The sequence below is a fragment of the Haliotis cracherodii genome, unplaced genomic scaffold, assembly GCF_022045235.1.
Source record: "Haliotis cracherodii isolate W230 unplaced genomic scaffold, xgHalCrac1.p SCAF_15, whole genome shotgun sequence".
NCBI lineage: Eukaryota > Metazoa > Mollusca > Gastropoda > Lepetellida > Haliotidae > Haliotis > Haliotis cracherodii.
In genome coordinates this window covers 25,858,715-25,874,471 of record NW_027266270.1, presented here as the reverse complement: position 1 = coordinate 25,874,471, position 15,757 = coordinate 25,858,715, and the positions used below count along the sequence as shown (strand labels likewise).

Below are 15,757 nucleotides of genomic sequence, written 5' to 3'. Positions count from 1 at the left end.
TCAAATGTTTACCACTTCGGTGAAACCCACGAGCACGGGTATGGTGCTGACAAACCTAGAAACATAATCGGGGCGAACCGGGATTCGAACCACAATCATAGGTTTCTGGCGTGCAACTCTGCACAACGAATTGCGGCGCCTCAGACGACTGGGCCACCCGTGCCCCACCAGAAACCTATGATTGTCGGTTAAAAACTCAGTTTGTCTCAATTATGTTTCTAAGTTTGTCAGCACCATACGGTGCTTGTGGGTTTCACCACCAGAAACCTAGGATTGTCGGTTAAAAACTCAGTTCGTCCCAATTATGTTTCTAAGTTTGTCAGCACCATACGGTGCTTGTGGGTTTCACCAAAGTGGTTTAACATCTGAGACCTGCATCACTTCAGACTTTCCTCCCACATTAAGCTTATATACGTGATATAACTGGAATATTGTTAAAAGCGTCATTAAAAACCCAACTATCTCTTTCACTCACTCACTCAGTTCCCATATCGGGTTGTATTCACTTACATAACAAATGAACTTTTTAATTTATTTGTTGAAAAAATCTGTCATTTTCTTGTCTCCAGATCTGGATTTCTTCTTCATCCCATCCTCCATTGCTGAAGATTTCCGTTTCTTCGCAGGACTTGAAGTGCTTTTCTCTTTCGTGGCCATTTCCTTCCTCTTAGCATACGCAGCTGCCATTTTCTTGATGTTGGCTTTGCGGACGTTGTCGTGGTCCACTATAGGCTTGGGGTAGTCTTTGCCTATGACACAGCCTGCTGCCTTCTGCACTGACTGGGGAGACTTCCACGGCTCGTAGATGTACTGCGCCGGGAACTTCTTCAGCTGTGGCAGGTACTTCCTGTTCAGGGAATGATGGTACATTTCTTATCTAGTGATTTCTGTACACAAAACATTTAAAATAAATATCACTGAAATCATTTAAGCTGAACAAAATATATGAAAACTCTTTATAAGGTTTTCGTATGCAAAAGTCTTTCAAAGCATATATTTGCAAAAGATAGTTTCTAAATCAACGGTAATGAACTAATGTCTACCACGCCTACTATAAGAAATGATAAGGTCCAAGCTCCACTAATCAATTGTAGTGCCGAGACTGTTTCAACATCTAACATTGCTTGACCCTTTAAAGGTCAGGAGCCTATGAACAACAAAGTGTCACAAACGACATTGAGCATTTATCTCATCTGCCAATTTTAGCAAATATTCCAGCCATAACATCCATAAGGATACTGAGAATGACCACACACTGCATCCAAGTGGGGAATCAAACCCAGATATTCAAATTTCATGAGTAAAAATTTAACCACAAGGCTACCCCACAACCACACTTCACCAGTCATGTCTACCTGATGTAGTCACCATTCTTGTCTGTCTTCTTGCCGAAGGCGATCGGGCTGTAGACTCGGAAATACTGATGGAAGAATGCACTGGCAGACAGCCACATCCAGTTCCCTGCGTTCAGGCTCCAGTCAGCATCCAGTAGCAGCTCCTCAAACACCTACACAACAATGAGAACAACTGCTGACAAGGAGTGAGTTGGGTTCACACACATCCATTTCCCTGCGTTCTGGCTCCAGTCAGCATCCAGTAGCAGCTCCTCAAACACCTACACAACAATGAGAACAACTGCTGACAAGGAGTGAGTTGGGTTCACACACATCCATTTCCCTGCGTTCTGGCTCCAGTCAGCATCCAGTAGCAGCTCCTCAAACACCTACACAACAATGAGAACAACTGCTGACAAGGAGTGAGCTGGGAGTCACACACATCCATTTCCCTGCGTTCTGGCTCCAGTCAGCATCCAGTGGCAGCTCCTCAAACACCTACACAACAATGAGAACAACTGCTGACAAGGAGTGAGTTGGGTTCACACACATCCATTTCCCTGCGTTCTGGCTCTAGTCAGCATCCAGTGGCAGCTCCTCAAACACCTACACAACAATGAGAACAACTGCTGACAAGGAGTGAGTTGGGTTCACACACATCCAGTTCCCTGCGTTCCAGCTCCAGTCAGCATCCAGTAGCAGCTCCTCAAACACCTACACAACAATGAGAACAACTGCTGACAAGGAGCGAGTTGGGTTCACACACATCCAGTTCCCTGCGTTACAGCTCCAGTCAGCATCCCGTGGCAGCTCCTCAAACACCTACCGGTACACAACAATGAGAACAACTGCTGACAAGGAGCGAGTTGGGTTCACACACATCCATTTCCCTGCGTTCTGGCTCCAGTCAGCATCCAGTAGCAGCCCCTCAAACACCTACACAACGATGAGAACAACTGCTGACAAGGAGTGAGTTGGGTTACCTTCTGTCCCTCCTCCCAGCTGATCCACAAGTCACCACGAGTCAGGAAACAAGCGACTGCATGCCGTGCAAGATGATGGATCCATCCTTCCTGTCTCAACTGGGTCATGATGGCATCTATGAATGGGTAGCCGGTCCGAGCCTGCGGTATAGTGAACATATGTTATTGTTAAAACATTATATATGTTACGTTTTTTATGTTTGCATACACAAATGGGGAAATGTTTGCACTCAAAGATGAGATATCTCAACAAAATATGTAAATACCGTCTAATTACAGTCTAATTAACCTGTTTCATTCTCTCTAATTGACCACCCCCACCTTATACCTTCCCCTCTACCCCCACCCCGTCTGACATGTTCCCTTCCCCTCGACCCCCACCCAGCTGACCTGTTCCCTTCAACTCTACCCCCAGCCCGTCTGATATGTTCCCTTCCCCTCGACCGCCACCCCATCTGACATGTTCCCTTCCCCTCGAACCCTACCCAACTGACATGTTCCCTTCCCCTCTACCCCCACCCCAACAGACCTTATACCTTCCCCTCTACCCCCACCCCGTCTGACATGTTCCCTTCCCCTCGACCCCCACCCAGCTGACCTGTTCCCTTCAACTCTACCCCCACCCCGTCTGACATGTTCCCTTCCCCTCCACCCCGACCCCAACAGACCTGTCCCCTTACCCTCTACCCCCACCCCAACTGACATGTTCCCTTCCCCTCGACCCCCACCCAGCTGACCTGTTCCCTTCAACTCTACCCCCACCCCGTCTGACACGTTCCCTTCCCCTCGACCGCCACCCCGCCTGACATGTTCCCTTCCCCTCGACCCCCACCCCAACAGACCTGTCCCCTTACCCTCCACCCCCACCCCAACAGACCTGTTCCCTTCCCCTCCACCCCTTCCCAACAGACCTGTTCCCTTCCCCTCGACCCCCACCCAAACAGACCTTATACCTTCCCCTCTACCCCCACCCCGTCTGACATGTTCCCTTACCCTCCACCCTGACCCCAACTGACTTGTTCCCTTTCCCCTCCAACCCACCCCAACTGACCTGTTACCTTCCCTTCGACCACCACCCCGTCTGACATGTTTCCTTCCCCTCCACCCCAACCCCAACAGACCTGTTCCCTTACCCTCCACCTCCACCCCGTCTGACATATTCCCTTCCCCTCTACCCTGACTGACCTGTTCCCCTCCACCCCCACCCCGATGGTCCTGTTCCCTTCCCCCCCTCTACTACACCCCCAGCCCCCTGCGATTTACCTGTTCCCCTCCACCACCAGCAAGACTGACCTGTCCCCTTCCCCTCCACCACCAGCAAGACTGACCTGTCCCCTTCCCTCCACCTCCACCCAGACTGACCTGTCCCCTTCACCCCCACCCCCACCCAGACTAGCCTGTTCCCTTCCCCTCCACCCCCACCCAGACTGACCTGTCCCCTTCACCCCCACCCCGACTGACCTGTCCCCTCCAACACCACCTGGACTGACCTGTTCCCCTCCACCACCAGCCAGACTGGCCTGTTCCCTTCGCCTCCACCCCCACCCCGACTGACCTGTTCCCCTCTACCCCACCACAACAGACTGACCTGTCCCCTTCACCCCCACCCCCACTCAGACTAGCCTGTTCCCTTCCCCTCCACCCCCACCCAGACTGACCTGTCCCCTTCACCCCCACCCTGACTGACCTGTCCCCTCCAACACCACCTGGACTGACCTGTTCCCCTCCACCACCAGCCAGACTGGCCTGTTCCCTTCCCCTCCACCCCCACCCCGACTGACCTGTTCCCCTCTACCCCACCACAACAGACCTGTGTCCATGCCTCCAGCAGCTCCTTGTTGTTCTCCCAGGGCACCTGTGTGCAGACTGAGTTGCCCTCCATACGGTCAAAGTTCGGTGTCCCTGACCCCACAGTGTAGAAGAACTCCCGCCACAACAACTGTCCATGCAGGGACACTGGGGGTTGGGTGTGCTTCTGTAACACAAATACATCTATTGATGCAAACTTCATCTGGGGTGACACTCTCATGAACAAACAAACGAACAAACATGAATACACAATGCCATTTAGAAAGTGGTCAAATGTAACAAATGTTATATTTGGGATAACACTTTCTTAGTAAAGTACAGATTCTTGTACTTTCTTGGGTTGAGTCCTGTCCGGGATTCGAACCCACACCTGGTTATAACATTTGTTACATTTGACCACTTTCTAAATGGCATTGTGAGTGAGTGAGTGAGTGAGTATGGTTTAATGCCACTTTTAGCAATATTCCAGCAATATCACAGCGGGGGACACCTGAAATGGGATTCACACATTGTACCCATGTCGGGAATCGAACCCGGGTCTTCGTTGTGACGAGCGAACGCTTTAACCACTAGGCTACCTGACCGCCCCAAATAGCATTGTGTATTCATAGCTTTCGGCCATGAGAGCCGTGCCAATTTACACTTGTACGCGATCTAGACTACCAGTTGTCGGACTTTCACTTTTGTGGAAGCCTCGGTGGCTGAGTGGGTTAGATCGCTGACTTTGTGTGCTGGCGATAAGGTGCCTCACTCTGGCAAGTGTGGGTTCGAATCCTAGACGGGACTCAACCCCAAAGAAGTACGAGAATCTGTACTTTACTAAGAAAGTGTTATCCCAAATATAGTATCTGTTACATTTGACGACTTTCTAAATGGCATTGTGTATTCACTTTACTGTATATTTGCTATCAACAACGCTTCTTGACTTCAAGGCCAATGTGAGGTGTTACCACTATTTTTAACCAACCAAACAATCAAGTGACCGCCTGTTCCCAGTGAGTGCAGACTATTGAAAGTTCGGATAATATCAGCAATATATATCCGCCATACCCTTGCATCCATCTACTCTACACACTGCTTCAATATCAGGCAATGGCAAGGTTTGGTTGGTTGGTTGGTTGTTTTATGCCGCACTCAGCAGTATTCAAGCTATATAACAGCGGTCTGTAAATAATCGAGTCTGGACCAGGCAATCCAGTGACTGATATCATGAGCATCGATCGATGCAATTGGGATCAAAAAGGATTGTACAAAGTTAATGCATGAATGACTTCCGTGATACATGGCCTCAACTCGGGGTTAGTACAGAGATGTTCTAAAAAAATTCAATTCCTTTTCAAAGTTTTTTCAAGGCACACTTACTACAATTCAAGGCACATAAATAATACAAACAACATGTTAACATTCAGTGCTATTACTAAATAAAAAGGGAAATAACTCGTCCCTGATTGCAATCCCAGTCATTCAGTAGAGCGTTGTAATTCAAGCAATCAACATTTTGAGTCCAACAAAACTCATAGTGGACATTATTTGTATCCGTTTTTAATTTTGATGTGCATCGGATGACACCCTTATGCTGTGTGACACACAACGCAGACAACAACCTCCATGGTCTTTCATGTTGTTCTTCGGCTACCTCCAAGTCCTGGTGGATCGAGCGTCAGCTGAGAGATTTCATCTCCTGCCCTCGGCAGACCAAAAGATGGTACTTGTTGTTTCCCTGCCTGGTGCTCAGCATTATTAAAGGACAAAACAAGGACAGGTTGGCTTGGAGTCACTGTGTCCGAACTTCGGCATGGTATCTCAGTACGCTAGCAGTACAACACCAACATATTCTCGACTTGTGCAAGCCCCATGCACACATGCATGCTCATCACTTTGCAAGCATAATAAACATGACTCCAACTTAAAACCCCATTTCACCTTACCTTCAGGTTGTTTTTCTGGTAAACCATCCAGCATGTGCACGTGATGAGAGTTATAATGTAACACAACCCTTGGACAGAAAATTCAATAGCACCCTCCTAACCTACACATACAGCTCTTATAACATGATATCTCAGCTTATTCCCCCTCTACCTGCACCCTCACCTTGTTGACTCGGTAGACGTCAAGTAACCGGAAGTAAAATGTACGAGCAGAGAGGCAGCCAAACTTGAGGTAAGGGGAGAGAACTGTGGTGCTGGGCTGAAGACTGTTAGGCTCCGTCTTAGGTTTCTCAAAGCTACAGATCCAATTCTGAAGCAAAACCAAATGGCTGCATAATCATGATAATATGTAAAGAGCAATGATAACATCCGCAGTCATTCAAATAAAGCCGGCACTTCTTTCCTCCTTGCCTCCATGGTACCTTGCTGTTGGCACTTCTGATTCTTGGCATTAAATTTGCATTTTATAAACACATCATTGTTAACAAAATTAATCTGTATGTGGGTACATTTCCTAAAACTCTTTTACACTGGGCCCCTGTTACTTAAGGACCCGTGAAGATCCGGGGTAGAATAGATCTTCAGCAACCCATGCTTGCCGTAAAAGGCGACTATGCTTGTCGTAAGAGGCGACTAACGGGATTGGGTGGTCAGGCTCGCTGACTTGGTTGATGCATGTCAACAAACACAATTGCGTGGATCGATGCTCATGATATTAATCACTGGATTATCTGGTCCAGACTCAATTATTTACAGACCGCCGTCATATAGCTGGAATATTGCGGTGCGGTGATAAACAACAAACCAACCAACCAACCTACTTAAAGGGTTCATAGCGCTAAATCTATGACTCTATATTATTAGAGTAGTGGCGTCACGATAGTCTTAGCACTGAGATCTCTTTGTGGGTGTGGACCTGAACTCTAAGATAAGATGTACATGTTGTATCGTATTTGCAGTCAAACAAAAATATTTCAGCCTGCCGTCCAACCAGTTTTCAGTATTGTTCCGACACTTCCTAATAAAAACACTTTTCTTGCCAATGTAAAAAGATGCAGCTTTGGTCTATTGGTCCTTGAATAAATGAAGGGACTCTATAAAAACATTTTTTAAGCTGAACAAACTAAATTATCTGCATTACGTTTTCCTAATCGATGTTAAATTTCAGAAATATTCAGAAGAATTGTCCTACAATTAAGCCCCACTGAAACAGTGAGAGAGTGAATTGTCTTAACCCCACAGCAATATTCCAGCTGTATCATGACAACAGACGAAAGAGTGGTTGATATTGTAAGCAATGATCTATGCTATCAAGGCACCATGACTTGCAGTCAGCCTAGTCACAAGCCTACACCCAAGCCATCTAAATTGACTGAGCCACAAGCAGCACTAAACGTTCCTAACATCTCAAACTTCAAATGCCAAACAAACAATATCATGATCCTGTATACCCTGGTTGCCTTTCTAAACATATTTGCGGCGGTGGGGTAGCCTAGTGGTTAAAGCGTTCGTTCATCATGCCGAAGACCCCGGTTCGATTCCTGACATGGGTACAATTTGCGAAGCCAATTTTTGGTGTCAGAAGCTGTGATCGTGCTGGAATATTGCTAAAAGCAGCATAAAACATACTCACTCTAAACATATTTCCATGGATTATTGGGAATATGAATGCAAATAGCGCAACTCAATGATTCCAACACTCCCACACAATTCAAAAATCAACTTTTAAGTTCTGACATGATACATGATACATGATACTTACTGTTTTCTTGAGATACCTCTCCATGCGGGTGAGTGCCTCCTTCTCCCCTCCAGGGTACAGGTTGGGACCCAGCTCGTCCACGCACTTGTCCAGGTCCTCCAGCGCCGGAACAGTGTACTTCTCTGTGTCATCTGCTTGAGGGGTCCGACAGTCTGTAGTGAGCGAGTGAGTGAGTGAGCATAGTTTTACGCCGCTTTTACCAATATTCCAGCAATATCACAGCGGGGGACAACAAAAATGGGCTTCACACATTGTACCCATGTGGGGAATCGAGCACAGGTCTTCGGCGTGACAAGTAAATGCTTCAACCACAAGGCTACCCCACCGCCCCCTGAGAGTCTGTAACACAGCAAGGCAGTTGGGTGTAATGCTACTTGAATAGTAGTTCTGAGGCATGTTCAGGAGGGTGGGCGCTCGCTATATTACGCGAGCACGCGTTGTTGAACAAGGCTAACCGCGCGAGCACACGTGTGTACTTGCGATCGAGCCCGAGAGGTAGTTCGCCTCGTAATCCAAGTTGGCGTCGCACATTGGACAAATGTTTGCCTTTGACGAGAATGGAACCGATGTCAAAAGAATAATCTTTTACACTAGATCTACCATCAAAAAGTTATTTTTGCATTTTCAATATATTGACCTGTAATGATCAGGGAAGACAATAGGTCTTCCGCAACCCATATGTTTGCCTTAAGGATCGAGTGATAAGACTCGCTGACTTTGGTGATGCATGTCATCGTATCCCCATTGCACAGACCGATTCTCATGTCGATTGCTGGATTGTCTGGTCCAGCACAGGGACATGTAATTAATAATAAAAATAAACACTTTGTTATCATGAACATCAAAGTATGAACCCATCAAACTTGTGATGAAATTAAATGTGTGAATCTATGACACTTGTGGACAGGGCTGTTTTGATCGCAGGTGACGTTATTATGGACGCTGTGCCACGAGAGCGAGTACCTGACTCCCGTTCCGAAAGGCGTGATATTGCCTCACTGTACTCTCGCGCGGTCGCTCACCCTCCTGAACACGCCTCAGTTTTACCACTTGTCACAACTAAAACTGAGGTTAAAATAAGCCAAACTTCTGACCACGGTAGACAAACAGTAGTCGCAAGTAAAATGTGCACGCACAGACACAGCCGAACTTGACGTAAGGGGAGAGAACTATGGTGCTAAGCTGAAGAGTACGTGGCTCTGTCTGAAAGCTACAGATCCAGTTCACAACAATATCTGAGGAAAATGTCTCATACAATAGCTGTTAAACTTTAGTGAGTGAGTGAGTGAGCATGGTTTTATGCTGCTCTTAGCAATATTTCTGCAATGTCATGGCGGGGGACACCAGAAATGGGCTTCACACAATGTTCCCATGTCGAGAATCAAACCCGGGTCTTCGGTGTGATGAGCGAACGCTTTACCCACTAGGCTACCTGATCGCCTTGTTAAACTTCAGACCATTGTTATACATCAACATAAATATATTTTTACATGTTAGAGAGTGGCCACAGTGAGCTGACCTCCAGCCTGATCTCCCCATTATGTAGCCCACGCCTCTAAATACCCTCTACTGGGGTCATTGGGTAAGATGGGGCTGTTCTATATATAACAATTGTTACAATTAAAACGCAAAGGTTAAACCAGAAATCAGTTCAAACAGAACTAAACTGTGAAATCAGTAAAATACCACACAAGATCAAAGATCACTAATAGTCAAAAATACAGTTTTAGATTTCCAATCCAAAACAGGTAATACAATGGGTCAAATAACAGGCGGGCCCTAGAATTAATGAAAGCACACTGTCAAATGTCTTTAAACAGGCCTGTCTTCCATTCTTGAATCCAGAAAAGTTGGCCGGAATTTAGTGTTCCAAATAGGTATCCAAACCTCACTTCGCAAATAGACAAAATGCAAGTCAGGTCGTAAAAGGCCTCAAATCACTTTAGGTGAAGCTAGCCTTCTACATGCTCTAGAAACTGTCCCATCCTGAATCATCTCGAACAACCAAGACTGTCGTGTTTGTCAACAACACCAGGGAGGTAACTCTAAATCACACTTCCTGTTACAATCTGGCCACTACAGCACTTGACATCTTACGAGAGCTTCAGTCATGTTCTGCCACTAACAAATAAACGTACAACAACCTCCACTGCCATATAATAAACTGTTCTCAGTATCCAAAGACCCACTGCTAATGCCCTGTGACTGATGGCAATAACTCTATTCATTTTCTCTCCAGACACAAGTTACTGTTTGACAGACCGGGGCAGGGATGGCATAACTACAAAAATAACACTGGGTCCCAATCTCATTAAAATCAGATCTAAGTTCCCGTTGCCGCTTAACAAAGATCTGCGGACATCCCATTACAGGTCATGTCAGAACGACCTTTCGCGAACTTTGACCAACCACTGAAATGACTAACAAGAAGTTGACATTAGCCAATTACAAAGCAGCTTCCTCGAGATTTACGGCACTCGTTTCAACCTGGCAACTTCCATTTCAGACTACGCTTGAAAAATATGTTGACGCAGTTCTTGATTAAAATTTTGAAAACTGAACAAAATAACATTCCGGAATGTCTAATAAATGGTTGAGATTGTATGGCAGTGCTTCCCACGTACTGTGCAACGCCTCCTCTTTTACAAATGTTTATCCCACGGAAGCGAGAGATAGACGATAATTTTGACGGAATCAGTCATACGGGCCGTAACTGTCATTCAGAATACCCTGTGTTAACATTTTCGAGGTTACATGATTAGACAACACATTCCGACTGTCACTTTCATGATCTGGTTAGCAACGCTTTGAATAGTCGGATGAAAGGTCACTCTGACATGACCCGTATTTGGATGTCCTCAGATCTTTGTTTAGCGGTAGCGGGTTTTAAAGTTAAATTACAAAGTTAAAATACCTCTGAACTGATAAACCAAAGTACTTCTAAAAATTCTCTTTTCAAAAAAAATAAGTACTTTTTTCACATTTTGCCTACTAAGGGCAGTAAGTTTGCAAACCTAGATAAATCTCTGGTCATGAATGAAGTTAAGGACAAATCAGTGATTACATGAATTAATTTACGGATAAATCTTACCTTTCATCTCCTCTTTGGTGAGAGTGTTTGCGGGTGATGGAGGCGCCCCCATCTGTGAGATCAATGTCTGAAGTCTTTGGTACGTGAGTGGGGGTGATCCACCATTTTTCTGTATTGTTCTGCCAAAGAAACCAAATGTAATCATATGGTAATAACATCTTCCATGTCAGAATTACCTCCCCTTGCCATAAACTGTTACACTGCCAATTTGTTTAATCAAGAAAAGAAGATTACTCATAGTTAAGTAATGTGTTCTAAATGTTCTGATGTAAAGTAAAGCCACAAATTGATTGCGGTTATGTTGCAGAAATAAATTTCGCTTTATACATTTAGGCAATATACAAGAGAGAAAAATTCATACTTTTGTAGAAAGTATTTAATGTTCAAAAGAAAGTGCTGAAATCACACACTCTGTGATCAGCTTCGAAAAAACAACTATTTTGAGGCGTGACCTAAAGCTACTGGATGAGTGTCAGTAGGCTTAGGCAAAGATGCGCAACCAGACTTGGTTGAAACAGAACGTGGAGGAGCGGGAGAAAAACGTTGACTGGTAACTGGCAAACCAGGAGTGGTCACAGGAGGTTTGGTTGGATTGATTGCACTTCACAAAAATCCGAGATCTCTGATTGTTCCATCTTAGGTGTGGATTCAGAGGTATCGGAAATGGACTGTTTAGGCGTCACAGGAGGGACATCATCCGTCAGGAAACCGTCAGAAACAATAACCTCTGCTACTGACGGTGCAGATATAGGGGAACCCGGAGGTGGTTCAACAACAATGTAGGAGGTAACAGACGCCTAAGTAGATTTCTTGTCAAACACACTGTAAAGTGAGTGGGTATTGTTTTACGCAACCTACAGAGGGGTAAAACAATTCTCACTCACTTTATTGCTGGAATATCACGGATGGAGTCACTAGAAATGGACTTCACACATTGTACCATTGTGGGGAATAGCCACATGGTCCTTAGGGACCGACCACCATATATTCTTGTCTGGGATTTTATCAAAAATAACATATTGTCCAAAAAAAATACTTCAGACTGTAGAAAAAATAAGAAATTGCCTGCCATTAAAAATACATTGCTGCAAGAAGGGTTTTTCTAAATAATATTTAGGCTCATAGACATAATTTATAAAATATCTGATGTTGCAGCTGGAGCTGAAAAAATATGTAGTATCCGTACTGAATTTCCCCCCCCCCCCCCCCCCCCCCCATCAACCCCCCTCCCCGGGATATAGGGTGGTCAACCCTGTACGTAGTATCACAGATGAGTCTACATCTTACTTCTTGACATCAAATAGAGTGTGGGACACTTCTGTGACGACCTCCACTCCATGCTGGTGTGCGAGTTGTTTGACTTCTTCATCGCGTGCCACGGCATAGGGTTCAGTGTCTACCTCAAACGTCAGTCGAGTTATCTCCCATTGTTTAAAGAGCCTTGGGAACACCTCTGTCGGAGTGCCTTGGATGACAAACAGCCTGTCACAAAGAAGGAGGGGAAAGTCTTAGTTCTAAAAGTCAGCAATACTCACTCATGCCAACACCCGTTTAATTTTTCTCTTTATGGTTTGGTGATCAAGACAAGAGCCACCAACTAAAAATACAATAATTGAACTTCATTCAAAATATATCAATTCATGACTATCACAATCACTATGAGTACAATGAATACAAATGCATGGTGCGGCCATTGCAAAGATCAAATTAAGAAATATTGGTTGATGTAAAGACAGCATTCATTTCTCCCCAACTGACATCACAATATCATGCAAAAAAATTTACAATAAAACATATTCAAATGTACATTACTTTTAGTTCAACTCATCCAAACTAATTGTATGTAAAAAATATCAAGACAAAAATAAGATTGACCATCGGTGTTGATATGTTTTGAATGAATGTTCCAGGTGCTTGTCAAATCAGAATTTAGGATATTCTTCAACAAATGGCACACCTTAACAGACCCACCAAGTAACAAGCACCACCATTCACTTGAATAGCAAATTCTTTAAAAAAAATGACGAGAGATTACAATACAATGAATAGAACATTCTAACAGTTACTTTCTCTATAAACGAAATCCTTTAAGACTTATTTCTTAAATTGTCTATAAATACATAGCAAGGGGCTCACAGAGAATATCTCCATTTTCAGAAACTGGAGAAATCTAGACTTGCCAAAGTATTGTAGATAATGTATTCTGTCTTAATACCATTGTGTAGAAAATGCAGATATCTCATTATAGTTTTTTTTCATAACTTGTCGAGCCAATACAAATTCCCAGGGTTCATTAGTCTTAGAATGTCATGGTTGAATGGACCGGGGATACAAGACAAATAGTACAGCTGCTTTTGGTTTAAACAATCAATACCTTGAGTTGACTTTCTTCAGATTCTCATCTAGATTCTTTAAAGACTGAAGTAGAAACCGCCATCTGTTGATTCCAACTCGAGCATTTTTGGCAAACCATGGGTCAAGAATAAATATTGGCCATAATTCCTCTCCGTCTTTGACAGCAGCCAGGAGAGCTGGGTTGTCATGGATACGCAGACCTTTGCGGAACCAATGGATTGTTTTGTGGGACATAGTAGATATTACTCAATACCTGAAATGAGATCGCAAAACAAGAAATCTGAGTCAGATACTATATCAGTACAACTAGATCTGTATGGTCTCTGATGAAACGTTTTATATTGTTATGAATTAAAAAATGCTCTTTTTCAGAAGTTCACATTTTTTGCTGATTTAGTAAAACTGAAGGACAAATTACGTTTTATAATGTCTACCTACAACCATACAACATATTTTCGCCGGATTCCATGGTTTTCATAAATTAACAAGCCACTGTATCTGTTAGGGCTTGGGTTGTATCATATTTTGACCCCCTACCCCCATTTTTTTTTTAAACAAATTCCACACACACACCCCATTGTTTCATCCCCCCCCCCCCCCCCCCCTCCCCAATCAATCCCCATCCCCTTATTAATTGGGTTATAATTTCCTCCTTCGATGTCTCCACACACACACACACAGAGCACACACACACACACACACACACACACACAAATGTAGCCTCTATTTGCCTAGGACAATTATCCAGTCCCATGGCCGCCTGGCCACATACAAGCCGATTATCTAAACTAGAGCACATTTGGTTGAATGAAAATGGTGAATGGGTACAGCGGTTTCATAATATAGATACGTTGCTATTTTCATAATTTACAACATATGCATGGAAGAGGACAACAGTAAATACAAATAACCTGACTTGTTACTCGAAGCTGAAAACAGCGTGTGGCTCTTGTTATGTAAACAGCAGTGTCACAGAGTTACCTCCCCTACACCGCAACAGTGCCCGCAGTTCATTTATTTGTATGGTGGCCTGGGGAGGACGTCACTTTCTCGCTTGGTTATGTTGTTTTCTTAATTTGGGGGACTGAGGTGGGGATTTTCATAAAAGATACCCGAATTGTTTTTGTTCTAGTCACATTATACCTCAGGAGGAGATTGGACATTTTCTCACTATTCACTTCAACATTATAACTGTACAGACGTTGGTGATTTTAAAACAATTCACGGATTTCTGTATAAAAATCGTAATTGACTGATTTATGTACGGAAGCCTTTCAGGGCCATTTGGTTTTTTTAAATTTTTCTATACTATCTTGAAATTTCAAAATATTAAGTTGAAATTTCAAGATACCTGTCACATATCTGTTCTTTGTTTAATGTCCGTTTTTCTCTGTGTTAGTACTGGGTATACCATGTGACATGTCACATATCTTTTTTTTGTTTAATGTCCGTTTTTCTCTGTGTCAGTACTGGGTATCCGTTTTTCCTCAATGTCGCAACTGGGGGATACCGTTTCTCATCCTCAGTTCTTCGCTTAATGTCAGTTTCGTCTCCATGTCAGGACTGGGTATACCATGTCACATTTCACATGTCCGTTCTTCGTTGAATGTCCGTTGTACCTCAGTGTCGCTTCTTACCCGTGAAGATCCGGGGTAGAATAGGTCTTCAGCCACCCAATGCTTACCGTCAAAGGTGACAACGCTTGTCGTAAGAGGCGACCAACGGGATTGGGTGGTCAGGCTCGCTGACTTGGTTGATGCATGTCATCGATCCCAATTCCGTTGATTGATGCTCATGATGTCAATCACTGGATTGTCTTGTCAAGAGTCGATTATTTACAGACCGCCGTCACATAGCTGGAATATTGCTGAGTGCGGCGTTCAACAACAAACAAACAAATCAATGTCGCTACTCTCGTCATCTGATTTTCGTTTAATGTCCGGTTTGGGGGGTTTTCGCTACTGGGGGTTACAATATCTCTTCATCCATACTTCGTTTAATGGTATTTGTTACTGATATTGAAATACTTTAATTGTATGGCACGTAATGTTACTTGTCATCACTCTATATTGGCGGTTGGTAAATTTTCAAGAGTTTTGTCGAAAATGAAATGGAGCTGTTGAATGGATTTAGTTTGGGGGAGTCCGGGTGTTTGAAAGCAATTCAGTTTCTCTGTACATTAATTTCAATCGACATTTCAATTTCAATGTGCCGTCTGCACATTTCCCTCCCTCCGAAAAAAAACATGGGCGCACCCCCCCTGCCCCCCCCACACCCTTTTATTTCGAAAAAAATCTTTATTTCTGTATAAATTACCACCAATTAAAGACAATAAATAGATCTTAATTGTGCACCCCCCCTTTTCAAAAAAGCTGTATCTGCCCATGAAAACCATAATGTTTAATCACGAATTATCCGCCGTCCATCTGTATTTGTACGCCGGTTCTCGAATAACATATCAAATTTCACAACCACGGTCGTATATATAAAAACGA

General features: G+C 44.0%; 1 protein-coding gene across 2 annotated transcripts; it reads right to left on the bottom strand.

Annotated features, from left to right (window-relative positions):
* Positions 1-240: 240 nt before the first annotated feature.
* On the bottom strand, positions 241-14,229 carry LOC139461994 (cryptochrome-1-like). Of its 2 annotated transcripts, none has more exons than XM_071243486.1 (10): positions 14,179-14,229; positions 13,282-13,515; positions 12,195-12,389; positions 10,908-11,026; positions 7,817-7,968; positions 6,218-6,364; positions 4,128-4,292; positions 2,318-2,458; positions 1,356-1,507; positions 241-847 (listed from the first exon to the last, which is right to left on the bottom strand). In XM_071243486.1, exons 2-10 carry the CDS (start codon positions 13,494-13,496, stop codon positions 532-534), a joined length of 1,602 nt encoding a protein of 533 aa, XP_071099587.1. In that variant the 5' UTR covers positions 13,497-13,515; positions 14,179-14,229; the 3' UTR covers positions 241-531. The 2 variants fall into 2 exon arrangements, with proteins under 2 accessions (XP_071099587.1, XP_071099586.1); XM_071243485.1 differs by having other exon boundaries at positions 14,174-14,205.
* Between the last annotated feature and the right edge of the window lie 1,528 nt (positions 14,230-15,757).

What these genes read in the sequence shown, in the direction of transcription:
- LOC139461994 (XM_071243486.1), bottom strand. Translation starts at nt 13,496, where the DNA reads ATGTCCCACAAAACAATCCATTGGTTCCGCAAAGGTCTGCGTATCCAT. An exon ending in AGAGGTATCTCAAGAAAACA is followed by an intron (nt 6,365 to 7,816) that starts GTAAGTATCATG and finishes GTTTTGCTTCAG; the next exon opens with AATTGGATCTGTAGCTTTGA. An exon ending in AAGAATGGTGACTACATCAG is followed by an intron (nt 848 to 1,355) that starts GTAGACATGACT and finishes TTCCCTGAACAG; the next exon opens with GAAGTACCTGCCACAGCTGA.